General features: G+C 39.4%; 1 protein-coding gene across 2 annotated transcripts; it reads left to right on the top strand.

Annotated features, from left to right (window-relative positions):
* zgc:65811 (uncharacterized protein LOC393524 homolog) lies at positions 1-23,511 on the top strand. Of its 2 annotated transcripts, XM_057816957.1 has the most exons (10): positions 1-117; positions 325-417; positions 6,884-6,989; positions 7,064-7,161; positions 9,463-9,537; positions 9,612-9,713; positions 13,873-13,968; positions 14,048-14,131; positions 14,600-14,796; positions 21,022-23,511. In XM_057816957.1, coding segments are annotated over exons 2-10 (825 nt in total). In that variant the 5' UTR covers positions 1-117; positions 325-351; the 3' UTR covers positions 21,023-23,511. The 2 variants fall into 2 exon arrangements, with proteins under 2 accessions (XP_057672940.1, XP_057672942.1); XM_057816959.1 differs by lacking the exon at positions 14,600-14,796 and having other exon boundaries at positions 4-117.
* Positions 23,512-25,407: the final 1,896 nt, after the last annotated feature.

Raw genomic sequence — 25,407 nt, 5'->3', positions numbered from 1 at the left:
CGCCCCTTAAGAGGCGGGGAATAACGTTTCTATCGTTCGTTAGAATACAAACTCAGTCTCATAGGGGATTTTGGGTTGGACTCAGAGAGACTTGTGTCCCGTCATTTTAACACACAGGTAAGAGGATAAAACAGATTTTTAATGTAATTTGATGCGATGTCGCACAGTAATTTTTGACAATGTGTCCATTTCACAACGTACAAGCTAAAGATTGTCTCTTTGTAATAGCGCTCGTTTCTGAACTGAATAGTAACATGCGTACTAATGTCAAACGTGTGTATTGTTACATGTGATGCACTACTGTTGGTTTAAAACATTTTACAGACTCGCCAATTTCGCGATTTTCTCATCATGGCTTTGGACGGATGCGGCGTTGTTTGCAAATGTCTGCTTTACATCTTCAACCTAATTTTTGGGGTAAGTTTTAACAATGGAACACAGCGTCTGTGATATCTGGCTGCCTGTGAAGTTTGACGTGTCACGACTTTGATAAACACACGTAACATGAATCCGCTTTAGTGAAACAAATCGTTCATTATTTTTTATTTAAAAAAAAAAATCAATTGATAAAATGAAAGTTTAGAAAAGGAAGGGGCTGAACTATTGCGTGGGCTTGACTGCATGGTTTAGTTTCGTTTCTTCGGAAATGCGCATAGTTCTGCCTCCTCCAACCAGCCAGCTGCTAACATTCAGTTTCAAGAAAGAACACCGTTCATTATTTTTTATTAAAAAATAAAAAATCAATTGATAGAATGAAAGTTTAGAAAAGGAAGGGGCTGAACTATTGCGCGGGCTTGACTGCATGGTTTAGTTTCGTTTCTTCGGAAAAGCGCATAGTTCTGCCTCCTCCAAATAGCCAGCTGCCAACATTGGGGTTTCAAGAAAGAAAACCGTTCCCTATTCATCATGTCGGGCACACAGTTAACCCCTTAATGTCCGGGCCTATTTTGTCTGATTTTGCATGCCTTTGATGTTGCCTTTATATTTCAAAAAAAAAAATTGTTCACAATGGCCTTTTTTGGGCCCTATTTTTTTCAGGACACCTTGAACTTCATGTCTAAACTGTTGTTTTCTTCACTGACCAATTATAAATCAACATTTTGGGATCAAAAAGACAAATTACTACAATTTTTGGTCAAAATTTGTAATATTGATGAACTGTTGACAACCAAACATGCTCAATGAAAAGTATTGAACCTTGATAATATCTCTTCAACATGTAAGGATGAACATTCAAACCAAGAAAAAGGAATCAATAGTTTTATATTTGGTAGTTCAACATAAACAGCAGGCACTGGTCCTTCTCAAAAAATTTGCATATTGTGATAAAGTTAATTATTTTGTGTAATGTACTGATAAACATTAGACTTTCATATATTTTAGATTCATTACACTCAACTGAAGTAGTTCAAGCCTTTAATTGTTTTGATATTGATGATTTTGGCAAAAAAGTCAAGAAAACCAAAAATCCCTATCTCAAAAAATTAGCATATCATGAAAAGGTACTCTAAAGAAGCTACTAACCTAATCATCTGAATCAACGAATGAACTCAAAACCCTGTGGAAGATTCCTGAGGGTTTTAAAAACTCCCAGACTGGTTCATTACTCGAAACCGCAATCATCGGCAAGACTGTCAACCTGACTGCTGTCCAGAAGGCCATCATTGACACCCTCAAGCAAGAGGCTAAGACACAGAAAGATATTTCTGAGCGAATAGGCTGTTCCCAGAGTGTTGTGTCAAGGCACCTAAGTGAGAAGTCTGTGGGAAGAAAAAAGTGTGGCAGCAAACGCTGCACAACCAGAAGAGGTGACCGTACCCTGAGAAAGATCGTGGAGAAGGGCCGATTCCAGACCTTGGGGGACCTGCAGAAACAGTGGAACGAGTCTGGAGTAGAAACATCCAGAGCCACCATGCACAGGCGTGTGCTGGAAATGGGCTACAGGTGCCGCATTCCCCAGGTAAAGCCACTTCTGAACCTGAAACAGCGGCAGAAGCACCTGACCTGGGCTACAGAGAAGCAGCATTGGAATGTTGCTCTGTGGTCCATAGTACTTTAAGATGAAAGCAAATTTTACATGTCTTTCGAAAATCAAGGTGCCAGAGTTTGGAGGAAGACTGGGGAGAAGGAAATGCCAAAAAGCCTGAAGTCCAGTGTCAAGTACCCGCAGTCATTGATGGTCTGGGGTGCCATGCCAGCTGCTGGTGTTGGTCTGCTGTGTTTTATCAAGGGCAGCATCAATGCAGCTAGCTATCAAGAGATTTTGGAGCACTTCATGCTTCCATCTGCTGAAAAGCTTTATGGGTTTACTGACCATGGCATTACTGTGCTCAATTGGCCTGCCAACAGTCCTAACCTGAACCCCATAGAGAATCTGTGGGATATTGTGAAGAGGAAGTTGAGAGACATCAGACCCTACACTGTGGATGAGCTTAAGGCCGCTAGCGAAGCATCCTGGGCCTCCGTAACACCTCAGCAGTACCACAGGCTGATTGCCACCATGCCACGCTGCATTGAAGCAGTCATTTCTGCAAAAGGATTCCCGACCAAGTATTGAGTGCATAGCTGATATAATTAATTGAAGGTTGACTTTTTTGTATCAAAAAACACTTTTTTGTATTGGTTGAATGAAATATGCTAATTTTTTGAGATTTTTTTTTTTTTTTACATGACTTTTTATGCCAAAATCATCAATATTAAAACAATAAAAGGCCTGAAGTACTTCAGTTGTGTGTAATGAAACTAAAATATATGAAAGTCTTATGTTTATCAGTAGATTACAGAAAATAATGAACATTATCACAATATTCTAATTTTTTGAGAAGGACTAGAAAGGCATAGGCGTTTTTGGCCTTTATACATGCTCTGGGTGGAGTAAAGTGCAAAACAGTGAAAAAACGGTGAAAAAATCTATAACATCTAACACAAAAAGGGTTTGGAGGACATCTCTTTGTGAGTTTAGGTCTTGCACCCTTCACCGAAAGAAAACATTGTACACACAATCAAGCTTCTTGAACACACATTTATATACACAAATTGAGGAGACTGATTGTAAGGGGGAAAAAATAAAATATGTGGTCTGGGCCGGTGGGGATAGACTTCTGCCGTGCTGAATTCTCCAGCCTCACCTGCGCTGACATCTCATCCTTCTTCTATGCTGACCCCTTCTCTTTCCAGTGGGGCAGTGGGTGTATATTGCGCTGTATCACTGCACTTAAAAAAAATTTGTAAGTGTTGATGAAAATAACAATATATGCAGATATAAATAATAATAATGAAAATCTCTTTAAAAAAACAAACCCTAACTAAATATTTGCTACATCCCTAATCTTCATATAGAAAGAACACAAACTATAAATGCCTGGCTGAGTAAAGTAAATTGTCTTACCTCTGCTCGTTGATGGCGTCGCTCACGTGTTCAAATCCGTCACATTCTTCACTCACGGCTCATCCAAAGAAAACGATGACAAATTTGGTCCATCCCTTTCCTCGAGTTGATAAAAAAGAGCAAATGCTTGCGCTAAACTTAGTTTTCGATTCATTCACAATCACAAAGTAAACACAAAGTCGATCGCTCAATCAAAACGGCCACGGCTTGCTACCTTGCGACTCGCCTCCCTCCCTCTCGTTGGCTAGATCCTCGCTCGGGGCCGTCGTGATATAATTTTCGCATTGTGTGCCTTCATTGTGACATCAGAAGGGCTCCTTGGATATGCGGTACTTTCGGATTTGAAAAAGGACAAGAAATGATGAAAATATGGACATAATCAAATGATCCATGCAGCGTTTTAATGTTTATTTCAGAAGACTATAAAACTTAAATGAAATTATTATCTCACGTTTTACTTGGTCGATTGACTTCAAGTAAAAACGAGAGTAAACCTCAACTTCCACACTTTCATATTTGTTTGTTTTTTAAACCTGTCCTGTTAGCTGTTTGACACAGAGAATGGAAGTCTAAGTGCCCGGATAGTCTGAACAGTTTTAATGTTTCACATTGAGAGTCTGACATACTCCCATTGTGATGATTCAACATACCTCGTTTATTATGACAAAGCAGCAAACAGGAAGGGGTCATGGGGGGCAGAAGAAAAGAAACAAGAGAAGAAAGAAAAGAAACAAATTACAATAAGAAATACATTGAACGTCTAGACTAACTACTAATATGTTGGTGCCATCTTCAGCTAGATGTATTTCCGGTTGACACCATGTGGGGGCCCTGTTGACCAGGGAAAGAGGGGGACGGGGGTGGGGGTGTCTATAAGCTAAGTGCTTGAAAGGGGGAAAGCAGACATGTCCAAAGTCTGGTCCGCGGGGCCAAATGCGGCCCGTGGTCAAATCCAGCCCCCAGCCTCTGTCATAAAATCAATAACGTCTGGCCCGCACAAAGACTTAATAAATTGGTCAGCAGTACTGCTATCAATATATGAAGGAGCTTACACACTAAATGCTGCTCCTCATTACCCACTAAAAGGCAGCAGCACTCTTAAGCAACATTACCCTGTGTGATCCTTTACTTCCAATTTTCTAAAATGGAGGCAATGAACAAAAAAACAAAAAAAAAAAGTTGACTGCAACGGCCAACGACAAGACACGCTGACGTGTACGACAAGACTACAGGGAAGATACGCAGCGAGAAATTGAAGCAACTTGAAGGTAGTTTAATTTCACAGCAGCAGTATTTCACAAGAGCCCGAGAGTCGAAAGAGAACGCCACAAAGGCTAGTTGCGAGATTGTTGAAATTATTAATAAAAAAATAAAGCAAATGTGACACACGGAATGGCTTGCTAAAATTTGCTTAAAGATATTGTTCTACGTGAAGGACGTCAGCCAAGGTCGGCCCCCCACATTTTTACCACACCAAATCTGGCCCCCTTTGCAAAAAGTTTTGTGAATGTAAGCCCGTTGGCGACCGACCTTATCCTGCCCCATCACCAATCCTGGCACCGGGACCCCCCACCCAAGCGCACCCTATAACATCCCGCCGCATGCGAGCCCCACCAGGCGCGCGACAGCCACGCAGACGACCAGAGACGCCACGCGGGCGCCAACCTAGGGCCCCGGCCCCCACCCTGCCAGCCTGGGGAAGGAGAGGGGGGGGGTGTTCAGCGCAGCCCATCCCTCCTCCCACAGCCCAGCAAAGGAGCCATCGTCACCCCCCCGGGATCCAGGGTGGTCCACCCGGGCCACCCTCGCACCCATCAACCGGCCTCCAGGGATGGCAAGTTACAACTTCCGCACTTTCAAACAAGACCAACCAGCACCACGTGGGTGACGTAATTGCAACGTGAAGAGGCTTCAAAGACGACATGCGCTGAGGACACACCGGCGCGTCCTACATCTTTTAAGGGTTAACCCTTTAATACCGAACGTGTCGGCAGCGACGCGTTTATGCATATCATCTTTGAAGCTTCGTCACGCTGTAATTACATCACCCACGTGCTGCTGGTTGGTCTCGTTTGAAAGTGCGGAAATTGATGTCCACACCAGTTTTTATTTGAAGTCAATCGGCCAAGAAAAACAGGAGATAATGTCATTTGAGTTTTATAGTTTTATTGCACTTATAAATATGCATTAAAATGCTGCATGGGCCATGTATCCATCTCCATATTTCCATCATTTCTTGTCCTTTTTCAAAAGCGAAAGCAGCACAAAAGACTACTTATCCCAAGAGTCGTTGTGATGTCAGGAAGGACAAACCGAATGTGATCATTTTTAATAAATTTCCGAGCGAGGCGCCAAATATTGAAAGGGAGGCATGCGAAGCAAGCAGCGGCTGGTGTCATGCCGAAAAATGCACAACACCAGTTGGTTTGAGCAAGCGACTTTGAAACGTGCAGAATGAATCTAAAACTACATTTAGCACAAGCTAATGCATTATTTCATTAACTCAAGGAAGAAGATGAGTCGTATTTGTCGTTGTTTTCCTCTGATGAATCGGCGTCTCGGCGAGTAGAAGTGACAGTAGAGCGCAAACGGCGAAAGAGTAGGCTGTGTGACGTTGTGTATGACGCAGCTCCGTGACCTGTTCAAGAAGAAGCTTTATTGAGTGCGCACAAAAAAAAAAAAAAAAAAAAAACTTTATTGGGTCGCATGCCTGAAAAATTTGAATTGAACTACTTGTCAATATTTTTGAAAATACTTTGATGTTAAATATATTTTTTCTTCACTATAATCTTTTCAGTTTTTATGTCAAACATAAAACTATTCAATCTTGTTTTTTTCTATTGAATGTTTATCCTAACAAGTTGAATAAATATTATCAAGCTTCAAAACGGTTGGTCGAGCATGTTTGGTTGTCAATGGGACGTCAACATTCCAAATTTTGAAAAAAGATTTTGGGATTTTTTTGTCTTTTTGGGTCCAAAATGTGGATTATAATTGGTCAGTGAAGAAAACAACAGTTTAGACATGAAATTCAAGGTGTCCTGAAAAAAGGGACCCAATTTGGCCATTGTAAACATTTTTTTCTTTGAAATATAAAGGCAACATCAAATGCATGCAAATTCGGCCAAAATAGGCTTAGGTGTTAAAGGGTTAAATGCTATAAAATTGAAAAATCTTTAGAGTGTTACTGGGCTACTGACCAGAATGTATTTTTGTTTGAAAACACTTCAACCCATTCACTGCGATTGTCAATCCTTGCAAGTCAGTCTGGTCTTCTGTAAGATTTATAGGAGAGGAATGAGTCTAGCCAATCAGACCGCAAAACCAGCCCAAATTACAATCCACTGTTCAAGATAATGTCTCACTGCCATTGACAGTGACGGACGTCCAATCCAATTTGACGGGTCTAGCAGCGATTGAACGATCAATGACAGACATTGGTGAATGTCATTTTTTTTTTTTTTCATTAAAAAATTATCCATTCATCATTTGCAGATCCTGGGCATCGCCATGTTGGGTCTGGGCCTGTGGCTGAGGTTCAGTGAGAACACCAGACCAATTTTCGAAATGAACGCCTTTGACTCCACAACATTTGTAATCGGTAAGTTTGGCGTGACCTGACATATGGTGCTGTCGTAGTTTGTTTCATTCACATTCATTTTTTTTTTGTTCAAGGTGTGATTGTACTGATCGTGCTTGGAGTAGTAATGTTGTTCGTAGTTTCGGTTGGAGAGCATGCAGTCTGCTACGAGAAGAAATGCGCTCTCCATGCGGTAAGATGCTTTATTCTTCAGGCCATGTAAACAAAGGAGACATACAGTATAATGCTAGGTGTAGTCGTGAAGCCTTTAAAAGGGAAGGTAGAAAGCACATTGATTGAGTTGCAAGTTTCCAACGTCAGTAAATTTTTGCAACATAAAACTAGATGCTATGTTTCTCAGATTGACTTTGTAAATTTGAAAATGTTTATGATCCCAATTTCGGAGTGGAAATTAAGTTGCCGTCACATTTTTGGGAAAATAGTGGCTAATAGGGTCTTAAACGTCAAATAGAAAAGAATTGCTTAAGCGGCAACTCTGACTGCTTTTGTAGACGAGTTAATCACTTTTCAAAGCCAATCGTTATAATTCGTCGATAGTGCACCTCTTTTGAATTTTTGAGTTAATCCATGAAACTCATCATCAATTGCCCAATCCTATTTTGGCACATTATTTGTCAGAATTCAATACAATTCAAAATATACAAAGGATAGTAATGACAGCATGGTCACTATGGTAACATCGCAGGAATGAATATGTGAACACTTGTTGTGGTAACATGAAAACCGAAAGCACTCTTGCGATAGCCAATCAAAAATAGTAACATTTGGTGTACTAGGAGTGTGAAAAAAATGCTCATAACTTTGTAAACTCCATAATTTTGGGCGAGTTTCATCTAGCGAAAGGTTATCATGTTTTCAAGGCTACAATCCCTTTGTTGCAGAGCAAAGGGTGGAACAGCTGCACAAATGAACGATTGTGTGGGGAAGTGTTGTATTCATCTCAAGAGAAATAAATCTTGCACAAGACGTAATCAGGAAATGAATGTGTCCACTTGAAAGGAATCTTTATCTGCTGCATATTTCACCGTTTTTACGCAATCACAGAACGTTCTTCGTCCAACAAGTTTTAAATAATCCACATGCATAGTACTCTTCCTCTGGCCAACACACACCGTATTGAAAGAAAAAAAAATCATACTATTATTAAAATCTATTTTCAGTGTTAGTCAGTGTTTGATGGAGTTGAAAGCAACCTTACCAGCATGTCTGCATAGTGAACGATTGGTTGCTGCGGCGATGGCGTCGCCTAGACATATCAAAGCATATTTGAATAAAAAATGAGGCCATTTTTTGATCAAATGCTTAGAAAATACAAAAATGTTCCTCCCCTGGCCAACATGCATCCTCCCAGCAAGTTTGAGATTATGTGTGAAGTATGATATGATCTTATTCTACGCTACTGAGCTACAGTAGTATTTAAAAAAAGTCTGTACCTTTTGGAATTTCTCATATTTCTGCATAAAATCACCATCAAATGTGGTCTGATATTTGTCAAAATCACATAGATGTAAAAACAGTGTCTGCTTTAATTAATTAATTTATTTTTTAAATCTGTCCTGTTCAACTGTTTGACACAGAGAATGGAAGTCCAAGTGCCCGGATAGTCTGAACAGTTTTAATGTTTCACATTGAGAGTCTGACATACTCCCATTGCGATCATTTAACATACCTCATTTATTATGACAAAGCAGCGAATCGTGTGAATCCTTTGTGAGTGTAAGCCCATTGGCGACCGACCCTACCCCGCCCCCTCGCCAATCCCGGCACCCCCCCACCGGAGCGCGCCCTATCACATCCCGCCGCATGCGAGCCCCACCAGGCGCGCAACAGCCACGCAGAGACGCCACGCGGGCGCCAACCCAGGGCCCCGGCCCCCACCCAGCCAGCCCGGGGTGGGATCCAGGGTGGTCCCCCAGGCCACCCACGCACCCATCAACCGGCCTTCAGGGATGGCAAGAGGGGACGCACCACCCACCCCACGACCTGACCTAAAGCCAGTGATTCATGCCAGACATCTCAGGAATCTGACTGAACTACAGCAGTTTTGTAGAGAAGAATGGGCCAAGATTAGTCCTTATCGATGTGCCAGACTGATCTGCAGCGACAGGTGCAGGTGGTTGAAGTTATTGCTGCCAAAGGGGGGGGGGGGGCACAAAATATTAAATGTGATAATTCACTTATTTTCCCCTTTCTGTCTTTGTTTGCATTCTATCCTCATTGAAATCTGAAAACCTCTAAATGTTTGGGTGGTTTTAGGTAAAGCAGACCGATTTTTCATCTGTGTGATTTTGACAAAGATCAGATCACATTTGATGATTTCATGCAGAAATGTGAGAAATTCCAAAAGGTTTAGATCCTTTTTCATACCACTGTATATTCTGATTATATTAAGTAGAATACATTGGAAGCCAAAATTCTGGAGGATAAATGCCATCATCAACAGGCAACGATAACGCTCGACTTGCTCTTTTAGTTCGCTGTGCTCTTGTTCATCCTGGCGGCTGCGGAAATTACTGTTGGAGTGCTTGCTTATTCCTCAAGGGAAGAGGTAAGTGAAACCCGCAAATAAATGGGTACTGCAGTAAAAGTTTACAAGCCCAATGCTCTCCATGTCATTTGAAGGTTGGAAAGAAGGTTGCGGAGTTCTACAATAGCATCTACACTCTGTTTGTTGCCCGTAAAGATGTTGGCATTGGTGTTACACTAGTTTTCATCCATCAAATGGTGAGAAGTCTTTAAAATAATGCTTGATATTTGTCATTTTTTTTGATCCGTTTCAGTTAATTGTTATTATACTGTATAAGTTATTATACTGTATAATTTCATCACAGTGGTACCTTGACTTACGAGTGCCCCATCTTTCTATAATGGACCTAGCGACTGGCGAATTTATTAATTTTTAAATTTTTCAAATTCTATTAGAAGGGGAAAAAATGTTTCGTAAATCTTCATTACAATCCTTAGCAAAAAGTATGGAAAACCCGTCTCAGACGACCACTCACTCAAGACATTTTATCATGTAGAACAAACTCCGATAAAAAGCTTGAAAAAATGATTAGTTCAAAAGTGCAACTCTTTAGCATTCAGAAACACTAAAAGAAATGAATCAAAAACATTGTAGTGGTCAGGAAATGTTAATTTTATGGAGCAAGTGCAGGGAAATAAATATGGAATCACTCCATTCTGAGGAAAAAAAACATGGAGTCATGAGAAACAAACAAAGAAATAACAATCAAAACACATCTCTAGTATTAAGTAGCACTACCTCTGGCTTTTATGATAGCTTGCAGTCTCTGAGGCATGGACCTGTTGAGTATTCTTCACAATTTGGTGCCAACTCTCTTTGATTGCAGTTGCCAGATCCTCCTTACAGGTCGGAGCCTTGCTGTGGACTATTTTATTTTATTTTTTTTCAATTTCCACCACAGGTTATCAATAGGGTTGAGATCTGGGTTATTTGCAGGCCATGAAATTGACTGGATGAGTCTTTCTCCAAGAAATGCTTTAACAGTTTTAGCTCTGTGGCATGATGCATTGATCTTCTTGGAAAATGACTAACATATATTCAATTGAAGGGATAAGAAAGCCGTCTAAAATTTAAATGTAAACGTGTGCATTTATTGAAGATTTAACCACAGCCATCTCCCCAGTCAGTGCTTTTGCCTGACATCCAGCTCCATATCATCAAGGACTGAGGGAATTTTGATGTCTTCTTCAGGCAGTCATCTTTGTAAATCTCACTGGAACAGCACCAAACAAAAGTTTCAGAATCCTCACCTTGTCAAGAGTCAGAATCTGCATTGGACAAGGTGTCAAGAGTCAAGAATCTGCATTGGACAAGGTAATGATGCTGGAACATTTGTTTGGTGCTGTTCCTGGGAGATTTACAAAGAAGCCTGATGAAGACATCAAAATTCCCTCAGTCCTTGATGGAATAGCCACTGGGGAGATGGCTGTGGTTAAATCTTCAATAAATGCACAAGTTTACATTGAAATTTTAGACAGCTTTCTTATCCCTTCAATTGAAAATATGTTTGTCATTTTCAAAGATGACAATGCATCATGCCAGAACTAAAACTGTTAAAGCATTTGTTGGAGAAAGACTCATCCACTCAATGTCATGGCCTTCAAATAGCCCAGATTTCAACCCTATTGATAACCTGTGGTGGAAATTGAAAAAAAAAAAAAGGTCCACAGCAAGGCTCCGACCTGCAAAGATGAGCTGGCAACTGCAATCAAAGAGAGTTGGCACCAAATGGATGAAGAATACTCATCAAGTCCATGCCTCAGAGACTGCAAGCTGTCATAACAGCCAGAGGTGGTGCTACCAAATACTAGAGATGTGTTTTGATTATTTCTTTGTTTTTCATGATTCCATATTTTTTCCCTCAGAATGGAGTGATTCAATGTATATTTCCCTGCACTTGCTCTATATTTTTAAATGAACATTTACTGTCCACCACAATGTTTTTGATTCATTTCTTTTAGTGTTTCTGAATGCTAAAGAGTTGTACTTTTGAACTAATTCATTATATTTTCAAGCTTTTTATCAGAGTTTGTTATACATGATAAAATGTCAGAGCAAGTGCTCGTCCGAGACTGGTGATTCTATAATTTTTTGCTTGGGGTTGTACAATAAAAAAATCTTGATTTGTGTTAAGAGCCAACATTTCATTTATGAGCATGATTCAGATACGCAAAAGAACTCACATCTTGCTGTTTGCGCCTTGTAAGTTATATTCTTTTGTTTCATGTACATGAGCGTTGTGTTGCAGATTTTGTTGTTTATATTTTGTTTAAATTTATTGTCAAACTTAGTTGTGGTGATAGGAGTTACAACTCTATTACCCAGCGTGCAATATAATTACCCTTGGGTCCACGAGATGTTATATACGTACAAGTGTACTCTACGGGCATGAAAATCACTCACCTTTCGGCAAAATTCGCCGTTTTGAAGTAAAAAAGGGTGACCTACGTGAATTGTGTAGATCCGAGAATTTTTTTTGGGCGGGGGGGGGGTCGTAAGTCCATCTAACTAACGACACGTTTTATTGAATTTGCTAAGCCTGTCGCGATATGCAATGAGTCCATTTATCACAAGGTAAATAAAAATGAGGGCGGTCATTTTCACGGCTGCATTTTATCACCGCGTGCGTGCATACATTTGTGCGTGCGTGTAGATGACATATGAGACTCCAGTTGTGGCCAGACGTTTATTGGGCAACAGCACGCCATAGAATTTTAGTTGACACATACAAAATAAGGAAACACATCTATCTTAAACACTGTAAACATTAGCATTGCTACACTGAGACTAATAGGGAAAAAAGACAACTTACTTTAGCCTGCTATAAAACATTGGCAGTCTTTTCCAAAACGCAAACTTGCGGTTAAAAGGTGACACTTCAAACATGAAAAATCGCTGGTTAAGAGCATTTGCAAATGAAAAAATGAAAGAAAAAAAAATCTATTTGTGACACCACATGACAAAAAGTGCTTTTTGCTGAGTGTAAAGTTGTTAGCGGTTTAGCAAACGTACTTCCTGTGAACATTTCAAAATAAAAGCACGTTTGTCATATAAATAACGATCTCTGGAGTTAATCCCAAATACTTCAGAATTAATACTATAATATGTAAATACTATATGTAATACTACAGAATTCAGATTTTACACTAAGAATTAACTTTAAAATGACAGCCTTTTTAAAAAATATGATTGGCAATTAATATTAAAATTATTATAATACTATTATATATAGTAGTATACTATAATAATAATGCTGGACATTTTTTAATAAGAATTGTTTTGAATAATGTTGGAAAGGTGAAGTCAGTGTTCTGAATCTGTTTACATTCCATTCTTTTGCACTAGTAAATGCTATCAGCTAAGCCTACACAATATATCATTTGAACATCACCATCGCAATGTGCGCATTCGCAACAGTCAAATCGCAGGACGTGCAATTTTTTTTCTTTTTTTCATCATTTAAACTTTTGTTTTACTTCAAACGCAGCAAGTGTGCAGATCCTGGATTAAACTGAGTTATAAAAATTAGGGCCGATGGCGCCATTTTTCAGAGCATCGGAATCGGTGAAAAGGATCGAGTTTTTATTTAAAAACAACACACATTCATGTTTTTCTGCTTAATGCTTGTACAGCACCACAGTGTCTCACTCTCCCTCCTGCTAGGCCGCACGACCAAACTGTTTTTCTTTGTCAACAGTGCAGCTATCCCGAACGGAGCTATTCAAGTTATTTGGTGAAAATATTCTCGTTTTAATATCGCAATATGATTTCGGAAACTCACCAAAAATCGCAATGATAGTTTTTTTCCAATATCGTTCTGGCCTACTATCAGCATTTGACCTCAGTGTTCATGTGTGATTATTGTTATTTACATGTTTATTTGTACTTAAAGAATTTAAGTGTTCCAAAATGTTTTTGTGAATTAATAAACGTCAACAAAAATTTCATTGCTAAATTAGTAAATTAGTCGTTTGGGACAGCCCTACCGGAACATATTTAACCCCTGACCCTATATTGCACGACTGGTAGATTGAAAACGAAACCGTCCATGAAAACGAAACTGTCCATCAAACGTTTGAGCATGATTTTCATGCCTCTTTTGCTAATTAGAAGAATAAGAGACAGCAGAGTACATTATTGCATTGCTATGACTGAGATTTATCACAGTACGGATTTTGTAAAATGAATCATTTTTCGTAATATGAAGCAAAAAAGAAAACTTTGCGCTGATGAATTTTTCATGTACCAAACCTTATGTATCTTAAGCTACCACTGTATTTGGAATCAGTTGCTCAAACTTTCTCAGTTGACAGTGGAGAGATCTTCTTTAACACACCATCTTCTTCCAACGTGCAGCTTCATTGCTGTGGTGTGACTGGGATAGCATTGTTGGAAATTGTTAAAGAGACTTGCCCTGCGCCACAAGGGGTCTTGGAGACGTTATTAATGCCTGTAAGATTGACCTACTCAGATTTAAGGCGTTATGGTTGCATATGTCCAAGCGTGCTCAGTGTCTGCTGTCTTCTTCCAGACATGTCCCGGAGTCATCACTGATTTCTTCAACAACAATGCACCGATGGTGATGGCCACCTTTATTGGAATTGGAATGTCTTTGGTAAGCAAAGTGTTGGACAGTTCAACATCAAGCAATAGAAAGTGAAGATAAATTCTCTGATTTAATTAGCTAACCTCTTATTAAGAGTAAAGCAATATTTGTTGCGTTTTAGTGCTCCTCCCACCCAAATTTCTTTCGTTTTTTAAAAATGTATTTTGTCTCATTAAAAAGATTCAATCTATTGTAAAGACAGATTAGATAGGGGAAAAAACATAGATCAGATGTAAGCCAAATGTATAAATGAATTATTTCTATTTGATTACTTTTTGTGTAGATTGTATGCAAAATATAATGAAACTAAAAACAACACTAGTTGATTATGGAAAAACTTAAGAGACAACAGTCTTGGTGGTACTTGTTCATGTTTAATGTTCTAACCACTTGAAACTCTGTCCCCCCCTCTTCTCCTTCATACATTTCAATCACTTTCTTGCCATTCTTTGTCACCCTTCCCATCGTCTCACAAAGATCATTGCGCTGATATGCAGCATGATCCTCATTCACAAGCTTAATGTTTTCAGCTCATCTTCTCATTACATCATCTTGACCAACACTGCTCCTTCACTGTCTAACGTGTCGCAGCTTGAACTTGTCTCCGAGCCTGATCAAGAACCAGTTATTTTTACTCCTCTCACTGCAGTCAACATCCCAGTAGTCCAGGCCTAGTAGGTTAAAATTACTTTAATAATACAACTGTACTTCACTGGTCTGGACAATTGTTATAAAAAAAAAAAAAATGTACTTAACTGTTCTGGACAATTGTTTGGCATGTGCAACAAAGCAATCACCATGACAAAACAAGGCACACCAGTGTCATTAGCCAGGCGATAACCTAGTAAGGCGAACTCCTCAGTTCAACACTCGGCTACTACGCCTCAAAGAGAAGGAATACAATTTTAAAAGAAAATAAATATGCACAGAGAAGACATTGTTTGAAAGGGTTGAGAGGCCATCTGTATGACTCCATACAGAGGCAATGGCTAATATCAAAACCTGTCTCCCACATAAAAGGCCGTCCTTACATCCGTTCCAAAGAACTGACTATGCCCTCCATAGATAAGTTTTTTTGTTCATTTTTGACTGGATAGGCAATTTCACTGCCTCTTTTAGTAGCCTACTGAACAGAACTCAAAGTCTCCAGTCACCATGTTTTTTGAATTGGCATCGTCATAAATACAACTAAATTGTGCTACCCTGTCAGTGTCACGTGTGTAAACACATTGGCTCACTAGTAAAAATATGTAAAATGTAACTGATCTAGTTAACACTTTGAACTTTCCATTAGATCTACTTAAGTACTACATTTTCTAAGTTCTGCTTATTTAAAATGTTAAGTTCTGTGTACTTAAAATTGAGCTTTCGGCAATAACTCGCCTTTATTTTCCATCACAACTTTTTTTTCTTAATACAGTGGAGCTGTTCTTAACTCACCGGCTGCCATTGATGGCACTAGACGTCCAATCCATTTGAAGAGGGGTGTATTCAAATGGATTGGACATCTACTAATCTTAAAACTCATTTAAATTCACAGAAGGATAAAAGCCAAATATTTGGACGTCTATTATCCTTAAAATTCGGTCATTCGCTGCAAGCCCTCTACTACAAATAGATTAGACGTAGGGTTGGGCATCGAGCATTGACCATCGATGGGACCCGGTTCTAACACTCCAGTTCTCCCGGAACCGTTCGAATTTTAAAATTTCGATTCTATGTTTCGATGTCTTGACCGGCGAGCGGAAAAGAAATGCTGCCGAAAACCACGAAAAAGAAGCCCCAATAAGCGTTCGTTTTTGCACTGCAACTTGATTACAACCATGAACACGGTGCGACGGTGGTCAAACGTTTGGCTTAACTTGTGGTCAAAACTTTGGCTTAACTTTACCAAAAAAAAAAAAAAAAGACCAGTCAGCTCAGTGCAACATTTGCAACACAACTAAATCATGCAAAGGTGGCTGCACGACCAATTATGCACGACCGGCTTCATGGAATATAGCCTAAGTGCCAAGTGCAAAGCTAGCTGAGTGCTACGTAGTTGACACGCTGCACTGTAAGAACCAGGTAAGTAAAACAATACATTATGTCTGTCTTCTGCTTTCCAAGCGACCAGACCCCGGATTAAGCAGTAGATGATGGATGGATGGAATAGTATGAGAATAAATCGCATTAATACGTCGGGCTAAGGTTGATATCACATGTAAATAGACCTAGATGCGAAATGACAGACTCCTGGCGTCAGTAAACAGCCGCCATCTTAAAGCAGTATACGCCTCCATTAAAATCCACAGTATTAAAAGGATTTTTGTTTTGGAATCTGTTGTGTTGCTTATTTAGAAAGAAGCAGCCATATGTAGTATTCGATTACTTTTTTAACGAACTCGTAGCAGTGAAAACATAGCATCACATCACAAAGCATCCTAGCCAGACGCTCTCATCACTTCTTCTCCGCATTATACACTTACCGGCCACTTTATTAGGTACACCTCTCCAACTGCTCGTTAACACTTAATTTCTAATAAGCCAATCACATGGCGGCAACTCAGTGCATTTAGGCATGTAGACATGGTTTAAGACAATCCCTGCAGTTCAAACCGAGCATCAGTATGGGGAATAAAGGTGACTTGAGTGACTTTGAACGTGGCATGGTTGTTGGTGCCAGAAGGACTGGCCTGAGTATTTCAGAAACTGCTGATCTACTGGGATTTTCACGCACAACCATCTCTAGGGATTACAGAGAGAAAAAAGTCCGAAAAAGAAAAAAATATCCAGTGAGCGGCAGTTCTGTGGGCGGAAATGCCTTGTTGATGATGCCAGAGGTCAGAGGAGAATGGCCAGACTGGTTCAAGCTGATAGAAAGGCAACAGTGACTCAAATAACCACCCGTTACAACCAAGGTAGGCAGAAGAGCATCTCTGAACGCACAGTACGTCGAACTTTGAGGCAGATGGGCTACAGCAGCAGAAGACCACGCCGGGTGCCACTCCTATCAGCTAAGAACAGCAAACTGAGGCTACAATTTGCACAAGCTCATCGAAATTGGACAATAGAAGATTGGAAAAACGTTGCCTGGTCTGATGAGTCTCGATTTCTGCTGCGACATTCGGATGGTCGGGTCAGAATTTGGCGTCAACAACATGAAAGCATGGATCCATCCTGTCTTGTAACAACGGTTCAGACTGGTGGTGGTGGTGTAATGGTGTGGGGAATATTTTCTTGGCACTCTTTGGGCCCCTTGGTACCAATTGAGCATGGTTGGAACGCCACGGCCTACCTGAGTATTGTGGCTGACCATATCCATCCCTTTATGACCACAATGTACCCAACTTCTGATGGCTACTTTCAGCAGGATAATGCGCCGTCTCATAAAGCTGGAATCATCTCAGACTGGTTTCTTGAACATGCGAATGAGTTCACTGTACTCAAATGGCCTCCGCAGTCACCAGATCGCAATCCAATAAAGCATCTTTGGGATGTGGTGGAATGGGAGATTCGCATCATGGATGTGCAGCTGACAAATCTGCACCAACTGTGTGATGCCATCATGTCAATATGGACCAAACTCTCTGAGGAATTCTTCCAGCACCTTGTTGAATCTATGCCACGAAGAATTGAGGCAGTTCTGAAGGCAAAAGGGGGTCCAACCCGTTACTAGCATGGTGTACCTAATAAAGTGGCCGGTGAGTGTACGTACACACTCCTACAGCGCTACTCAATGGCCTAACTGGTATTGTCACGACATAAACATTGCATGTGCCTGTAAACACAACAGTATCTGATTTACAAATAAGGAAACATTATTTTACCTCATCTACACAAATTATCATCAATAGAAGAATTTATTCTAATGCTTCGTTGTAGCTCCCAGCTAAGGTACATGTATGGCAAAAGAATATGTTTTCTCTGTGAGCTTTAAAAAAAAAAAAAAAAAAAAAAAAAAACATCTTTGTGAAGTGCACTCCTGTGGAAGTAAACTTTATCACATTCGAGTCCATAATAATACTTTTTAAATTCATATAATAAAAAAAAAAAAATCGAGAAGACATTAATATAAATTAATAAATTTTTAAACCACAGAATTTTTGACCCTGCCATTTTTTTGACGCTGCCTCTTAAAAGAATCGGAATCGAGAATCGTTCGGAACCGGAATCGAAACATGGAACCGGAATCTGAACCAGAATCGTTCAATTTCAAATGATGCCCAACCCTAATTAGACTTGTACTGGTCATTCGCATTAAAATTAACAGATCAAAAAGCTTTATATTTGGATGTCTATCATCGTCAATTGCACGGAATGTGTAAGACTCCTAAATTGCTGTCTTCCCTCCACCGTAATGTACAGGAAATAAGAATGTTGCTAACATAACACTTTGTTCAAAATTATTTCTTAATATAGTTGGAAAAGTCACTGCAACATTGTCTTCAAGTTTGTTAGTTTACAACTTGATGCTTTCTTATTTGGACAGTTTAAAAGCTATGAGAGTGATAACTATAAATGAGAGAATGAGATCCCTATAAAGTGGTTAACCTCTTTTTGTTCCTGGTCAAGGCTTAAAGTGCCTGGGACACAAAAAAAGCATGTTTATTTCTTATTACACGCGGTATTTTATGCCCCTGGATGAAATGGACCGCATGGATGTGTGTGGAAGCAATCGATATATTTATTCAATTTTTTTGAAACCCGCGCTACAAAAATGAGACTTGATTGCATAAAATACCGTTTGGGAGGTTTAAGAAGTCGAAAGTTTTGACTATTATGCCCTGTCGTACTGAATATATGCATTTTTGTTATTTCATATTACCTTTAGAACTAGACTGTTATTTGTTACGACCATTAGATTTATTCAGCAATTGGGAAAAAAATACATAGATTAAAAGAATAGCCTGTAAAAATTTGGAGTAGAGTGATTAAAACAATGATGACATTTTGATGCTCTCTGTCGCATTTTCCTCGTTCTGAATCGTCCCACGCAATGGGCTGAATTCTAAATCTACTGAAATCGTTACTCTGCCGATGTCATCAACCAGCTGGAGGCAGTAGAGCGCTATAATGATAGACGGAGCTAAACGGCAGATTAAAAGACTTAATTTCTCGTCATCTGCGCTTTGCTAAAATGTTGTATATATAGTGGGGCAAATAAGTATTTAGTCAACCACCAATTGTGCAAGTTCTCCTACTTGAAAAAATTAGAGGCCTGTAATTGTCAACATGGGTACACCTCAACCATGAGAGACAGAATGTGGGGAAAAAAAAAACAGAAAATCACATTGCTTGATTTTTAAAGAATTTATTTGCAAATCATGGTGGAAAATAAGTATTTGGTCACCGACAAAGAAGCCAGATTTATGGCTGTCCAAGAGGTCTAACTTCTTCTAACTAGGTCTAACGAGGCTCCACTCGTTACCTGTAGTAATGGCACCTGTTTTAACTCATTATCGGTATAAAAGACACCTGTCCACAAGGTTAGTGAGTCAAACTCCAAACTCCACGATGACCAAGACCAAAGACCTGTCGAAAGACACCAGAGAAAATTGTAGACCTGCACCAGGCTGGGAAGACTGAATCTGCAATAGGTAAAACGCTTGGTGTAAATAAATCAACTGTGGGAGTAATTATTAGAAAATGGAAGACATACAAGACCACTGATAATCTCCCTCAATCTGGGCCCCATGCAAGATCTCACCCCGTGGCATCAAAATGATAACAAGAACGGGGAGCAAAAATCCCAGAACCACACGGGGGGACCTAGTGAATGACCTACAGAGAGCTGGAACCACAGTAACACAAGGCGCCGCCAGGGACTCAAATCCTGCACTGCTAGACGTGTCCCCCCTGCTGAAGCCCGTACATGCGGTTCGCTAGAGAGCATTTGGATGATCCAGAAGAGGACTGGGATAATGTGTTATGGTCAGATGAAACCAAAATAGAACTTTTTGGTAGAAACACAGGTTCTCGTGTTTGGAGGAGAAAGAATACTGAATTGCATCCGAGAACACCATACCCACTGTGAAGCATGAGGGTGGACACATCCTGCTTTGGGGCTGTTTTTCTGCGAAGGGACCAGAACGACTGATCTGTGAAAAGGAAAGAAGGAATGGGGCCATGTATCGAGAGATTCTGAGTGAAAATATCCTTCGATCAGCAAGGGCATTCAAGATGAGACATGGCTGGGTCTTTCAGCATGACAATGATCCCAAACGCACAGCCAGGGCAACAAAGGAGTGGCTTCGTAAGAAGCATTTCAAGGTCCTGGAGTGGCCTAGCCAGTCTCCAGATCTCAACCCCATAGAAAATCTGTGGAGGGAGTTGAAAGTCTGTGTTGCCCAATGACAGCCCCAAAACATCACTGCTCTAGAGATCTGCATGGAGGAATGAGCCAAAATACCAGCAACTGTGTGTGAAAAGCTTGTGAAGTTGGCCTCCGTTATTGCCAACAAAGGTTACATAACAAAGTATTGAGATGAACTTTTGGTATTGACCAAAAACTTATTTTCCACCATGATTTGCAAATAAATTCTTTAAAAATCTAACAGTTATTTTCTGTTTTTTTCCCCATATTCTGTCTCTCATGGTTTAGACTTACCCATGTTAACAATTACAGGCCTCTCTAATATTTTCAAGTGGGAGAACTTGCACAATTAGTGGTTGACTAAATACTTATTTACCCCACTGTAGTCAAATCGTCTCAAAATATTTTAATTCACATAATAATGCTTAAGATTTTTTTAATTGTGTCTCAGGCGTTTTAATATCTTCTATAAACACAAGGTCAAATTTTATTATTCATGCTTTATACATCAAATTCTCTTTTTTTACCCCTCCACTTGGGACTTTCATTGCTTAATTCACCCTTGCATCATTTCTCCTTCTACTTTGTGATCTGTTCATGACAGATGATTGCCCTGGTTTGCACCATTGTCCTCCTGAAACAAATCAAGACAGGGGCTTCTCGCTATTCCTACTAGGTGGAGGATTCCCATTTCAGCCATGGCTCATCATCAGACCATCATTACCACGTTTTTTTCTCTTAAGCTAATGACACCAATACATTTACAGTACATGCTGAATTATTTGCTTTAAACCATGAATTCCGGTTAAATGCAGTGTATGGAAAATGTGAAATGAGCACAACAGGTAAGTATTATAATCAGTCCCGGAGTGGCCAATTGGGAGGACCGGGACACTTCGCAGTGGGCCGGCTTGACGTTTGGGCCGGTTTAATATACATTTTCAATGAAGCTTTCAGATAAACTCGTTAATAACGGCATTAACGCAACCCCCCCTTTGCGCGATAAATTATGGCCCATCCAGCATCCCGTACTGTATCATCCTGTTGACTTGATCCTTGTCAAAAGTTAATTTTTGGTTTTAATGGCCAAAATGAGGCACGTTGAAGAAGTGTGACAAGCATGAACACGTCTGGGTTATTGGTGCGACCCATTATGGTTGTTTTCGAGCATGTTTGGATGAAAGTACAGCGATGAACCTACCGGCGTGTTGGATGTTCGAACTATATAAGTGCTTTGGGAGACAGTCGTTTTGGTGAGTTCAATCATTTTATCTTTCATATTTCAATTTTTGGGGGAATTTTATGTCAAATAAAATGAAACCACTGATAACCAATGATAAAGTACTAGGGGTATTCAAAAAGTAATGCACCCAACTTTATTATGTACAAACAAATTATAATAGCAACATGTATTATACATCAAAAGAAAGGTACAAGTGTGAGGATTACATTTTTACTTCTCCACAGTCTCCACCAAGAGCTAGTCCACCTATGAACGAGGGCATGTATATCAGTGTTGTAGAACTCAGCCGGTTGATCTCTAAGCCAATTCTTGACAGTTTTCACTTCGTCGTCATTGCCATATCAGTTGCCCCGGAGTCCCTTCTTTCATTGGACCAAAGAAGTGGTGGTCTGACGGTGCCAAATCAGGAGAATATGGTGGATGTGGTATGACAGTCCATCCAAATGAAGTGATGACCTCCATGGTCCTGATGCTTGTGTGAGGACGTGCATTGTCATGCTGGACATTTGCCATGTCCAAGTTGGGCCGAACACATCGAATTCTTGCTTTGAGCTTCCTAAGAGTGTCAATGTATACCTCAGGATTAATGGTTTCAATTCGGCAAAAAATCTGCAAGGATTACACCTTGAGAATCCCAAAAAACGGTGGCCATAGTTTTGCCAGCTGACTTTTGGGCCTTTAACTTTTTGACGAGCTTTAAGAGGAGCAGCCATTTTGGAACCTAGTTTAAGCTTTAAAAATCTGAAAATAAGAAAACACATATAACAATAGCAAATATAAACAAGATTGGTAAAATCCTGGACGAGCAATGCACTTGATTGCATTACTTTTCGAATGCCCCTCGTATATACAGTACTAACCCAAAAATTTGAATATCAAGTAAATTTTGTTTTATTTTGGCTAATTTAACATAAAAGATTAAACCAACAAAATTGTGTATGTCAATTTGCATGTAATGGCTTGTCTCAAGCAGTTCCTCTTAACTTTTCTGATTCTGAAGTTTTTTTATCTTATAACCAGAAACTTAAAAAAAAAAAAAAAAGAATACCGTGAAAAGCTTCAGTTTTGTACATACACTTGCCACAGGTGTAATTCAAAACACCTGCAAATGGTTCCCGAGCCTATAAAAAGTCAGTCTAATATATAAGATAAATTTATTGATAGTACCACCAAAATAAAACGGTAACTCCACGTAGAACCTGTGCTTGAGTCCTTGATCTCAGAACAGTCATGCTAACCACACTTCCTCCGTGCCTCCCTTTTTAGAAGTTATTTGGGGAAAAATTCATGTTAAATTCGTCTTTACAAGTGTAAAATAAAACCTTTGTTTCTAATGAGGCTTACATTTGATGTAAGGTAAGCACATTGGTCAACTCCTTTGCTAATATGTGTATTTAAAAATAAAAATATATGTATATAAAAAAAATAAAAAATTCCACTAATCACAAGTTTACAATTTACAGCATGCGATTAACCCCGATTAAAAAATTTAATCGCTTGACAGCACGATTATTATTACAATATTTCAATATGGTAGGTCATGATATAAAGTAGGCCGGTCTGTGGCACGAAAGTCCCGGGCTGAAAATGAGTCCCACTCCGGCCCTGATTATAAGGGACGCATTATTTTAACTTCTTACATTGGTAATGTTTTGGTGTTGGTGAAGACTTGTTTAGTAACTTCAAATATTAAGTACCAATTATTGGGTTTTTGTGAAGGTTAGATTTGGGGCAACAACAAACTTAGTGACAACTGCTGTTTTTCTTTTTTATATTCTTCTTTTGGAACTTGCTTATGTACTGTATAGTTATAGCCTTGCTTTTCTAAAAAATAAAACTTTTGTCATACTATGGCAATGTCTTTGTGCATTTAATTCAAGTGCTGAAAATTTCCAGTAGCTGAATATCAATTTTATTTTGTGTCAAACAAGTGTGCTTTTAACAAAAATACTAATTAGTTGGGGGGGGCTGTATTCTGGATGTAATATTAAAAATATACAGTGCTTAATGGCGGTTCCTGGCACGGGCGGGTTGAATGGTCGCCAGGGGCGGCAAATTGCTAGGGGCGCATGCACATGAGGTACACGTGAGTGATTGTCTATTATAATTGGTGCCCCTACCGTTGCAATGACACCCTGCAGACCACAGTGTCTGCACGCAACAACACGAGGAGAAGGTATTTGACTGGATTGGATCAGTTAAAAGTGCCACTCACCTTGGGTTGACTTTATTATTGTGCAAAGATTTTTTAAAACTTGAATATTTGACGTAGTTGTATAATGTATATGGCAGAAAACACTCAGGTGACTTGAAGTTCCGTGCTGAGACCCCCAATTTGGCCAAATTTCAAAATTGTCCTATATGCTTTTGTGATACATCATTGGAAAGCTTAAAATCTCAAATTTCTGGGGGAAGAAAAGTTTTGAACGGGAAGGCATTAAAAAAAAGAAAAAAATATATATATAAACAGCAAAACCATAACTGGAGGTGAGACGCACAAGCATAATTAGATTCCATGATTTTAACGAGATATTATCGCATACTTACCTCTTTTTGAGCCAAAAACTCCATGTAGCATCTATCACCAAGTGTCAAGACACAGCTGTGACTGGCCACAGCCGGATTTTTGGGGGATTTTATGGACGAAACATGGTAATATAACAAGGTTCGCGATGCAGAAATCGCAGACATCAAGGAGTGGTCGAGAGTTTCTTTTTCATACATTTACTCTTTTTAACGTTTTCAATTTTTCTTTGTTTGGGTTAATTATTTATCATCTAAAATAACGGGGAAAATGCGACAGTAACAAAAAAAAAAATACAATTAAGCGATAGTTATGAGGTAGATATCCGTGAGATTTTTACAGACGCTAATTTTTTCATCATGACGTAATTTGTTTAAAAGTTTAAAATATGCGAGTGAATACCTTTTTTTTTTTTTGTTTCGTTTAATAAAATGTTTTTTTTTAAGGCAATATTAGACATCAATTAACGATTCTAAGCTAAAAATGACAGACATTTCGGATAATAAATACGATTACCTTCTTTTTAAGGCTAGGTTGAAACAAAAGTGGTTGTGCAACGTCTACACGGGTGTTTCCAGGGTAAAACGGAAAAATTAAAAATAGTTCGGGGGCTTAATGCGCCATGAATCTGCTAAATTGTTCTATCAAACACAACAGTTCTTTTGGCTTTAAATACAGCAGTTTATTTTGAAGAGGAGTGCAAGAGCAGAAACTGCTTTTTCAGCCTTGTCTGTGTTTTCCGCCATATGCATTCTTTCATTTAAGAAATCTTCATCATGTAATAGTTTAGCCGTTTAATTCATTTACTTTCTATTTACAGCGGCACTTGTATTTTGGAAACTGTTCAAGCGTTTATTTCCGGTTCTGCGTTTCCTTATTCATATGTAGGCTCCTACTCCTTGTTCATATGATGGCTCTTTCGATGATGATGTTTGTGTGCCTTGTAAAGTTAATTAAAGGCGCTTCATATAGACATGAACATTTCTCACAATGCTAGGTGTTGTGTTATATGTGTTTTTGTGTCCCGTTACCCCCCCCCCATTGTTCATACTCATATTTCATAGTTATTAGCTATTTATCGACTAAAACTGTTAGTATCATATCAGAATAATTAATGTGAGCAGTGAATGTAGTGGTTTGAAGGGAGATGGCGTGCAATGTTCGCTGTAGTAAGTTTATTGTTAAAATGATGAGGTTTAACGTTTAATAAGGGAAACCGGTCC

The sequence above is a fragment of the Corythoichthys intestinalis genome, chromosome 16, assembly GCF_030265065.1.
Source record: "Corythoichthys intestinalis isolate RoL2023-P3 chromosome 16, ASM3026506v1, whole genome shotgun sequence".
NCBI classification, from domain to species: domain Eukaryota; kingdom Metazoa; phylum Chordata; class Actinopteri; order Syngnathiformes; family Syngnathidae; genus Corythoichthys; species Corythoichthys intestinalis.
Note: the sequence above shows the minus strand (reverse complement) of the source record. Positions and strands in the feature narration are given on the sequence as shown.

Bases quoted from the DNA above. Each gene is read 5' to 3' on its own strand.
- zgc:65811 (XM_057816957.1), top strand. From the start codon at position 352: ATGGCTTTGGACGGATGCGGCGTTGTTTGCAAATGTCTGCTTTACATC. The intron at 9,538-9,611 runs GTAAGTGAAACC...TGTCATTTGAAG, and splicing joins CTTATTCCTCAAGGGAAGAG to GTTGGAAAGAAGGTTGCGGA. The intron at 13,969-14,047 runs GTAAGATTGACC...GTCTTCTTCCAG, and splicing joins TGGAGACGTTATTAATGCCT to ACATGTCCCGGAGTCATCAC.